Source organism: Arachis hypogaea, chromosome 18, assembly GCF_003086295.3.
Source record: "Arachis hypogaea cultivar Tifrunner chromosome 18, arahy.Tifrunner.gnm2.J5K5, whole genome shotgun sequence".
NCBI lineage: Eukaryota > Viridiplantae > Streptophyta > Magnoliopsida > Fabales > Fabaceae > Arachis > Arachis hypogaea.
Genome location: NC_092053.1, coordinates 8,852,535 through 8,862,955, shown reverse-complemented (window position 1 = coordinate 8,862,955; position 10,421 = coordinate 8,852,535). Strand labels below are relative to the sequence as shown.

The following is a 10,421-nucleotide window of genomic DNA, read 5'->3' as shown; positions in this document are numbered from 1 at the left end:
TGACGAGTTCTTAGATGTATATATGCTCCATATGACACAGACAGGATCCAACTATTTTAATTATCTTAGTTTTGTTATAAGTGTATAATTATTTATTTTAGAACTTGTATAATATTTGTAACTTTCTTATTCAACTTATATTTGAGTCGGCTAGGCTTGCTAGGGGACTATTTCCCTGAGCGCCAGTCATGGCTCATTTTGGGTCGTGACAGATACTAGGGCTGTTGTTGAGGTTGCTGCAGTGAGAAATCGAAGTTGTTGCTACTACCTCGGTCCAAATTTCGTGCTCTTTCATTCCGTTCTACTTCAACCTTCCTTGGCACTCTGGTTTGGTTTCTTCGGTTCCTTGGGACCAATTTGTGAGTAAGCTTTACATTTATAACTGTTAATTTTTTTGGTTTATGCTATTCTGAGTTTCTAATTACATTTATAAAACTATTGTTGAAGAACTTTGATTTGATTAAAATAATTAATTTATTATAATTGAAAAAATATTTTTATGAAGTTTATATCTTAGAAATTTTACATGAGACTATATATATATTTGATGAAGTTTTATATTATTTTAGAACATTTGATTTTACTCGAATATATACTTTTGAAGCATTGAAGTATTTGTTAGTACTTATTGACTTTGAAATTATGAAATATATTTCTATGATTGAAAAAGTATGATTTGAAAATATTTCTGATAAGAAAGTATTATCTGATTGATTTGATTCGATACCTTATATATTTGAGAGATTAAAGATTTATTGTATTTGAAACTATATGTTTTGAATTGGTTGGCTCGTATTAGAAAACCGTAGTTAACGGCGGTTATGACGTTAACTTAGATTCATTTGACTCAGACTCCAGCTAGCAGGGGTGTTGCTAGCCTAACGTGTAGGCCACACGTTAGATCTGATATTCCGTTAGGACACACAAAAGGAAAGGGCTACCCATAGAGGTGGAGGCGCCCAAGTGTGGACTTTTGATTTGATTTCTGTATGAGAACTCCCTTATTGATTCACTTATTTATATAAATTATTATCTTCTAACTAAAATTATATTTATATGGTCTCATGTGAATTATAGATGTACTATCTAGTCACTGGGTTGCAAAACTCACTCCGTTTTTCTAAAAATATTTTTCAGGAATAAATATTTGATTATGTGAGTCTTTCTATTCAAGAGTAATGATCTGCAATGGGTATCTATTCGTTGTTGAGTTCTTAGACGTCATCTGCTCCATATGTCACAGGCAGGATCCACCCATATTTATTTTATTTTTTGTTTGTTAAAAATATGTAATTATTCATTTTAGACATTGTAAATTTATTTAAAATATTTGTAATTTTCTTATTCAACTTATATGAGTCGGTTAGGCTTGCTTGGGATTATTTCCTGAGCGCCGATCATGGCTCATTTTGGGCCGTGACAAAACAAGAAGATAAAGATTCAAACTGAATGAAAAGATACATTAAAATTGAAATAGAAATAAAAATGATAGATTGAAATTGAATACAAAGAGAATCACTCTACTTCTACCCAATTTCTTGACGCAACAAGAAAGGGACTCCTCAACCTAACTTGTCAACGCCATAGTTTGGGAATTGAATCGAAGGGACTCCTCAACCTTCTACTCAATTCCCCGATGCAACAAGAGAGGGACTCCTCAACCTCAATTATCCACACCATGGTTTCATCACAAAACCAAAAAGGAATTTTCAAACCTCTAAAAATTCTATTCTACGACTACAATAGCTAAGGATGTATTTATAACCTCTTATTAGGTTAAAACAAAGAAAAACCCTAAAACCCATAAACATAAGGCCCAATCTAGTAATTAAATAAACAAAATCAAAATACATTAAATTAAAATATTCTAAAAATGTAAACTAATATCTTCTAAATAACACTTGAACTCTTCATATCACGAACATTTGAAGCACGTATCACACTGACACAAAAAATTGAACGCCGTCACAACTGTGTATATTTCCCCAATACTCCATAACTCAGCATAACACACGTCTCAACCTCATATTAAAAAAAATTAGCCCGTTTCTACCACAACTAAACCAGAAATAAGTATGCTATTTGATACTAGTTCCCTTTAAGAAAGATGTAATATCATATAATAAATATTTAAATATGTTAAATAATTTTAATAATGCTAATTGATCTTAATATATTATAATATCTCCCTCAGATTCAAGTAACAAGTTGAATTTAAAATTTATTTAAAATAACAAAATAAAGAAAAAAAGCTGCATAAACGGATAGATATGGTGCAGACAAAAAAAACGCAGATAAAACTGCGACAAAGCTGACGCAAAAAAGTGCAGATGAAGCTGCCGCAAAAAAGCACAGACAAAATTACCACAAGAAAAGCCCAAATGAAATTGTCACAAGAAAAACGCAAAGAAAATTGTCAGTTAAGATGGCGAACTTCCCGAAAATTGTAAAAAAGGTGGCAAACTGCGAAGAGATGATAAAATGTCAGGAGATGATGAAGTGTTGAAAGGTGACGAAAAATACATCCATGAAAATAGGTAAGCAACGAATGACAATGGTGGTTGGTTCATTAGACTCTGAAAGACATAGACGCAGAGAAAAAACATCAAAGTAGTGACAAAAAAAAAAAAAAAATGGCATAGATAAAATAGGTTAAAAATACGGTGATTTCACGAGAAGAAAAATAACTTATTCTCTTTAAAGAGGATACATGACTCTGATACTATATTAGAAAAAGTAGAAGAAAAATATAGAAAAAATGTCTGTGTATATTTAAATTATATAAAATAATATAATATAAAAGGATATTTATAAATGTTAAAAATGTCCGAAATACAATTTTTTTTATATTTAGGATAAGTTTGCCGCATCTCCGACGAACCTCATTATTTTTAAAAAGTTCGCCTTATCTCATAGCGAACTTTAACTCGAATCCTCCATAAATACCCAGAATAAAAAGAAAGACAATAGAAAATTCATAGAGAGTACACAGAAAGAAATTAAAGAAGATAAGTAGTGGCTTTTTGAACCAACTTAGATTGGTCGAGTGGTCAGCTCACTCGTATGCTTAAGCAAGTGTCCTTGTACATGCTGGGAGACCGTTTTGTCTTTTCTATCATTTTACAACTACTTTATTTTAGGTTTTGTAAAAAAAAAATTATGTATTTATGTTATAATTTCTAAAAGCTAAATATGTTTTAAGAGTATTTTAAAGTTGTGTTATACTTATTAAAATGTCAAATATAATTTAAATTTATTTTTATATTTATGTCCGTTATTTTTATAGTAAAAAAAGGAAAAAAAAGTAATAGATAATGTGGGATGTGAGTCTTCTTATTATCTTCTTCCATTCTTTTTATGTATTCTTTATTTACTGTCTTTTTTTTCTCTTGGATATTTACTGAGGATTTGTGTTAAAATTTGATGTAGAATAGGACGAACATCTTAACAGAGATGCAATAAACTTATCTTAAATATTAAAAAAATGTTGGATCAATCATACAAGTCTAGCTCTCTAATCTTTGATTATCCATCGTAACACTAGATGAAGTGAAGAATATAATGGTGTGTTTCAACGAAGACAAATTTACATCAGACTCGACAATAATAAAGATATGTCTACTTTTTTTTTTTTTTTTGCTTTTCTCAAAAGAAAAAGGTGAAAAAGAGTATCAGCTGGCGTGGAAAACATTGTAGGGATTGAAGCACTTGCCTTTAGACAGAGGTCGATACGAAACGAGACTTTGACATGTATAACTTAGAATCAATAATGGCCTCTTTCACCATATATACTGTGTGACAAATGCATCTCATGATCTCTTTCTTTTTAGCTTTGAATCATTCTCGTTTATTTGTAGCATATTTAGTTATACAAATTTAATTTATTTTTAATATATATTTTTTATTAGTGACTGACTTTAATAACTAATTTTGATATACATATAACATAATCATTAATTATTTATCTTTGATTTTAACATAAGAGAATAAAAATAGGTACATTATTAATTAATTAATTTGTCTAAATTATTGGCCTTGGCAAACGATAATATTGTTTATTAGAATTTAACCTCTGAATAATTTAAAAAATTAATAATGTTTGAGTGATAAAAAAATTAGTGAAAAATCCAAATTTATTTTATTTAATAAATATTAAATAAAATAAATTTAAATTATTTTTTATTTTTTTAATATTATTGTTATAAAAAAAAGAGAGAGATAAGTGTGATGAGTACTAGTAGGCCATTACAAGTAGTGCGGGAAAATGGATGATTGATAATGTGGCAAATAATTATAAAAAAATTAACCTACAAAAAAAATTATAAAAAAAAATGAGTACTAGTATCCATGTGAATTAATTATAAAAAAATAATTTTCTAATAATCTAATGTGGTAAATAATAATATGCAATGCTAACGAGTTATAGCTCAAAATGACATAGTCTCTTTATCTTCACCTAAAAGTCTTGAGTTTGAATCGGAAATGGATCCTCTCCAGTTTTTTCAACACTTGACAAAATACAGTGCAATCTCTCACCTTTAATTTTAATAGTGGGACCAGAAATAAATAAGAGAGAATGTGGTGAATGGTTAGATTAAACACTGCACACCATCCAGTTTTTTATTCACTGGAGAGGATCCACTCCCAGTCCTAACTTTTAAAAATAATAATAATAATAATATGTAGCATTAATCAATACTACCATAAGTCCATAAGTACCTACAAAAATTCTTAAGATGACACATTAGTAGAAACATAATTTTAAACAGAATTATCTATTGTAACGATTTTAAAATAGAAAATGTAATCACCATCATCATATGATAACACTGATTTTGTTAGTGAATTATTTTGTTTTCAATTTACTAAAGCAATAGATGAGCAAATATCAACGTGAAGGAACGAAAATTTTTAAAGGAAAAAAAACGTACTAATTGGTAGTTGAAAAAAGTTTATTTTCAATAATCACAAATATCACAAAATATAATTAATAAGTCATAAACCATATAATAAAGATTAAAACCAAGGTTTAGGTTTAGCAGGAAGTATGATGCATTTTATTTTCTCCACAACTACCCATGCAACTTCGTCAGTGAATAAATGATTAATATGAGAGCCACCCTGCTTCTTCTCTTCCTCCTGTGTTCTCCATGCACTTTAAATGCGTTTTCAGGAAATGATGTTTTGAAAGCTGGGGAGAACATTACTGGAACTACAAGCTTTCTTGCTTCAGCTTCAAAGAAATTCATACTAGGCTTCTTTTCTCCACAGTCAAGGCCTAATGACAGTTACCTCGGGATATGGTATAACACATCACAGTTCCCTGGATCACAACTAACACTGGTATGGGTTGCCAACAGAAACCGACCTGTAGGTTCCAATAACAATGGAGTCTTTCAAATTGCACAAGATGGAAACCTTGTAGTAACAGATTCTTCAGGGGAAACATATTGGTCCTCAGAACTTGGAAACTCCTCTTCCACAAACATGACAGTGAAACTAATGGATTCTGGGAACCTTATGCTGTTACAATATGATCAAACGGGGAAGACTACTACTATGTATTAGAGCTTCGATCACCCCACCGATACGTTTCTTCCGGGAATGAACATGGACTTGGATTTGAAGCTAACTTCTTGGAGGAGTGACAATGATCCTCAAAGTGGAAGCTACGCCTTCATGATGGCTTCAGATGGAGACAACCCTTATGTGATTTGGAAGAACAACCAGCTTTACTGGGAAAGAGGAATAAAGAATCCGAGTCCAGGGTCTATGTTTGGAACCGTAGTTTTCTTGTTGAACAAAACAAGCACAGACGAAGACCCTTCTTCTGCAACAAACACTCCCCCCTACAAAAACATTGGTAACAGATTTGGCAAAAAACAATCGCCGATTACGCGTGTTCCCGTTGATGAATTTAACAAGACGAGGCTAGTGATGAAGTGCAATGGGGAGCTTCAGTTTCTAACATGGGATGGTATCCAACAAGATTGGATCGTTCGTTGGAAGGCCCCAGATAGCTCCTGCGACAAGTATAATTTCTGTGGCAACTTCGCAAGCTGTGATTATAATCTGATTAATCTCAACATCAAGGAGTGCAAGTGTTTACCGGGATTCAGCAGTGTTATTGGTGGAGTCAGGGGATGTACAAGAAATTCATGGTCATGCAGTGGAGACACTACAGCGTTCTTGAATTTAGTGAAGGTGAAAGCAAGAGAACCACCTGATGAACAACACCCTGCAGCTAGTGAAACAGAATGCAAACAAATTTGTCTTAACAAGTGTCCTGAGTGCCAGGCCTATTCGTATGATGCAAAGGCTGCAACTTCTGAAAGTGGTGATGATAATGATAGTGCCCAGAAAAGTTGTCGGATCTGGACAGAGGAATTAGTTACACTTCAAGAAGGCTTCCATGGTGATGATACTGATAATAATGAAGATAATGATGCTCATAGTTTCTATGTTCGAGTAGACATATCAGACATAGGTACTTTCATTTTTTTTTTCTTGATAAATTATTGAAACACTTAAAGCAGAACAGATAAGCAAGTAACAAAACAGCTAAGCCTTCTTAGTGTGAAAAATCTGAGCACAATTTGATATCCATAAAAAAATTTGGTTAATTCGACAAAACTACCTAAAAGACAGTTTTTTTTTTGGATGGTTTTGTCGCACTAATCTAATTTTTTATTGGTTTTTGAACTAGTTTATATTTTCATAGTTAGAATGATGAGCGTTCAAAGTTTTTGCAATTAAAAATATTTTTCTCATAAATCCAGCCTCGTAAAAAGTTAAAACCTTGGTGTTGGAATTGCATTGCAGAACCAACTCCAAGAACTTGTGAACCATGTGGGACAAACATGGTGCCTTATCCATTGAGCACTAGTTCGAACTGTGGTGACCCTATGTACTTCAACTTCAGCTGTAACCCCTCAACAGGCCAGCTTAGCTTCATTTCTAGAACTTCCAATTCCAATGCAACTTATCAGAAAGTTGCTATAGTGTATTCAGAATCCAGAAAGTTTGTCATGCAGGTTCATCCATCAAATACTCACTGCGAAGATGAGAGACCTGAAAGTGATGAAACTATGCAGATACACTCTCCGTTTTCTGTTGCGTATGATTGTTTTGATAAAGCCAAAGTAGAGGTTACTTGGGAACCACCACATGAACCTGTTTGTTCTGAGCCTAAAGACTGCGTAGGTTGGAACCATTCAAGTTGTAAAGTAGCCAGTGGTGGAAAGAGGTGTCTTTGTGATAAAAATTATCATTGGGATGGGATTGCTCTAGCGTGTACTATAGCAGATGAAGGAAAATCCAAAAGTCAAATTTCTTTGATTCTTGGGATAACTCTTGGAAGTTTGATTATTCTGGCATGTGCAATAACTTTTGCTTATCTATGGAGAAGGAAAATAACTCCAAAGATAGGTACTTTTGTTTATATATATATATACACATTGGAATTTTGAATTTGCCTTAGAATCTTATGTCTACATTAGTGAGAAATCAATAATGTTGTTATTCTATGCATTTATTCAGGCAAGGAAAGCAATGTGAAACAACGAAAACGCTTCATTGATAGTATAAGACATGTGAAAGATTTGATTGAGGATGGGGGATTAGAAGAACAGGACAATGAAGGCATAGAGGTACCTTATTTTGATTTTGAGAGCATAGTAGTAGCTACAGATAACTTCTCTGATGCAAATAAACTTGGACGCGGTGGTTATGGACCGGTTTACAAGGTGATTGAAGCACAGCTTCATCTTTATTTAGTTATTCTCTTGTCAACCAATAATTATTTTTAGATAATGTAGTTTGATGATTTTTGCTTTCAGGGTAAGCTTCAAAGTGGTGAAATTGTTGCAGTAAAGAGGCTTTCTAATGTCTCATCACAAGGCTTGCAGGAATTTAAGAATGAGGTTGTTTTGATAGCCAAACTTCAACATCGAAATCTTGTTAGATTAAGGGGCTACTGCATCAAAGGAGATGAAAAGATTCTACTATATGAATACATGCCTAACAAGAGCTTGGACTCATTTATATTCGGTTAGTTTCAAAATATATTTATCACTATGTTTACTGCATTTTAAATGTTTTATGTATGCTAAGACGTGTTGTTTGACTTGTTTCTAATGGCAAATGGAAATCTTGAAAGATCCCACACAAAACATACTTTTGGATTGGGAAATGCGATTTAACATAATCCGAGGAATTGCACAGGGTTTACTTTATCTTCACCAAGACATCAGGTTAAGAGTAATTCATAGAGATTTAAAGACCAGTAACATTCTTCTTGACGAGGAAATGCAACCAAAAATTTCAGATTTTGGATTGGCAAAAATAGTGGCAGGCAAAGAATCTGAGGCAAATACTGAAAGAGTTGTAGGAACCTAGTAAGTTAACTTGATGTTTGCAATAAAATGTTGATAGCTGTCCTAAGGTGTAGCAATAAAATGTTAATAATTCTTCTTTTTTGTAGCAGATATATGTCTCCTGAGTATGCATTAGAAGGACTTTTCTCAACAAAATCTGATATTTTCAGCTTTGGTGTAGTGCTTCTTGAGATTCTTAGTGGAAAAAAGAACACCGGATTTTATCAATCTGACCAATTTACAAGCCTTTTGACTTATGTATGTTTCAGCTGATGAACTCGTTTCCCTTTTTTCCCTTCAACCTTAAATAGTAATCTACATGTCTTATTATCATAGTTTTTGTTTTAAATCTATTCCAGGCATGGAGACTATGGACAGAGAATAGGATGATAGATTTAATGGACATGTGCCTCAGTGAAAGTTGCATTGCAAATCAATTTATTAAGTGTGCACACATTGGACTCTTGTGTGTACAAGATGATCCAAGTGATAGACCAACCGTGTCAACTGTTTTGACATTACTTGATGGTGAGATTGCAAGCATTTCAAGCCCAAAACAACCAACCTTTTCTGGGAGCAGAGGCCAATCTAGCACAACTTCTTCCACTAGACCGGAAATAAGTCTTCACTTTGAAAGCAACACTCAAGAAGGTAGATAGGGTACGGCAATATAATGTCAGAATTGTAAATAAATTAGATTTCCTTTTTATTAAGGTATGAGATTTGGTGATACTCTAATAAAAATTTTATAATTATTTTTATATGAAAATATCTTTTTTTATTCTTTGATGATGAATTGTAAGATTAGATTTTGATATGATATAAAAATATTATTTTCATTTAAAGTGTGACTAAATAAATAAAGATATCAAAATTCCTATACATTTAGTTTTCGATAAGAGAAAGTCTAAGGGGCGAGTACCTTTATTAAAATCTGGTCAGCACTTAACCATCAAAAGAAAAGTGACTAATCTATATCTTATACCATTGGATGTAATCTCACACCATTAAAAACACTAATAATAACTAATTAATGGGTACAAATCACAAAATTTATTGGTCCTAATACTCCTCTTTCGATAAAGCTATGATTTCTGTTACTAGTTTTATCAACATTATTGCCTATGCTTTGTTCCGTGTGCAGGCCTCTTTTTAATTGTGACAATTTTCAAATTATGATTTTGATTACATAAGTATAAAATAATTAAGCCAACCAAATATATATGAATGGGTTTGCTCTTTTTACAAGTAGTTTGTGTGTGAATGGTCAAAAGTAACCTCCTAGTCCGTCGGCTGAGAGGGCTCAGTGAAAGTAACTTAGTAGGTAGAAAAAAGAAATGCAAGAGAATTCATACTGATATGTTGAAAAAGGTAAGCAACTCTATATTAGATTATAAGTTTATAAATTATAACAGCCATGATTTGCAATATTGGTGAAGTGCTTTTTAGCTGATTGATGATTTCTCAAGCACATCATAGATACAAATCGAAGCAACCCTCTTTGATAAAAGTAATTTTGTTATTATTGCTGCTATCCAACTTTTGGTTGATGGTCAACTTTTTGTGTGGGACAACAAAGGCAAGTCACACCAAAAAATAAAGAAATAATGCTTTTTCTTTTCATAAAAGAAACAAAGTGAAATGAAAAAGAAAATGATCAGTTGCGTGGAAAACATTTCTGGGATGGACAAACATGGTGCTTCTACAGCAATTGAGGTACTAATTTTTTATTTTTTGGGTTAAGTATGGTTTTGGTCCCAAAAGTTTTTTGCCAGAATCGAAATCGTCCATCTTTTAATTTTCGATTTAAAATCATCCTTAATGTTGCATTTGTATTTAACATCGTCCTTTATATTTTTTTCGGACATAAATGCCCTTTTCATCGTTAGGGTAGTTAGAACAATAGTTTATAAAAAAAGGAAAAGCATTATAAATATATATGTAAACGAAAAAAAAGAAGGGTAAGTTGTGTGAATCTCGAACTGCTGCAGATACCACCGTCGCGCACGTCGTGGAGAGAGAACGTCATGGCTGTCGAAAGTTCAA

The 10,421-nt window shown here is 32.4% G+C and overlaps 1 protein-coding gene across 3 annotated transcripts; it reads left to right on the top strand.

Annotated features, from left to right (window-relative positions):
* The first annotated feature begins 5,040 nt into the window (after nt 1-5,040).
* LOC112772259 (G-type lectin S-receptor-like serine/threonine-protein kinase At4g03230) lies at nt 5,041-9,220 on the top strand. 3 transcript variants are annotated; one of them, XR_011876641.1, is made up of 7 exons: nt 5,041-6,487; nt 6,823-7,428; nt 7,540-7,745; nt 7,839-8,049; nt 8,159-8,396; nt 8,486-8,633; nt 8,735-9,220. XR_011876641.1 is itself a non-coding variant. In XM_025817163.3 (7 exons), the coding sequence occupies exons 1-7, from the start codon at nt 5,605-5,607 to the stop codon at nt 9,032-9,034; spliced, it is 2,595 nt and encodes an 864-aa protein (XP_025672948.1). In that variant the 5' UTR covers nt 5,041-5,604; the 3' UTR covers nt 9,035-9,220. The 3 variants fall into 3 exon arrangements, 2 of the variants coding, with proteins under 2 accessions (XP_025672948.1, XP_072081879.1); XM_025817163.3 differs by having other exon boundaries at nt 8,483-8,633; XM_072225778.1 differs by having other exon boundaries at nt 5,076-6,487; nt 7,540-7,649; nt 8,483-8,633.
* Nucleotides 9,221-10,421: the final 1,201 nt, after the last annotated feature.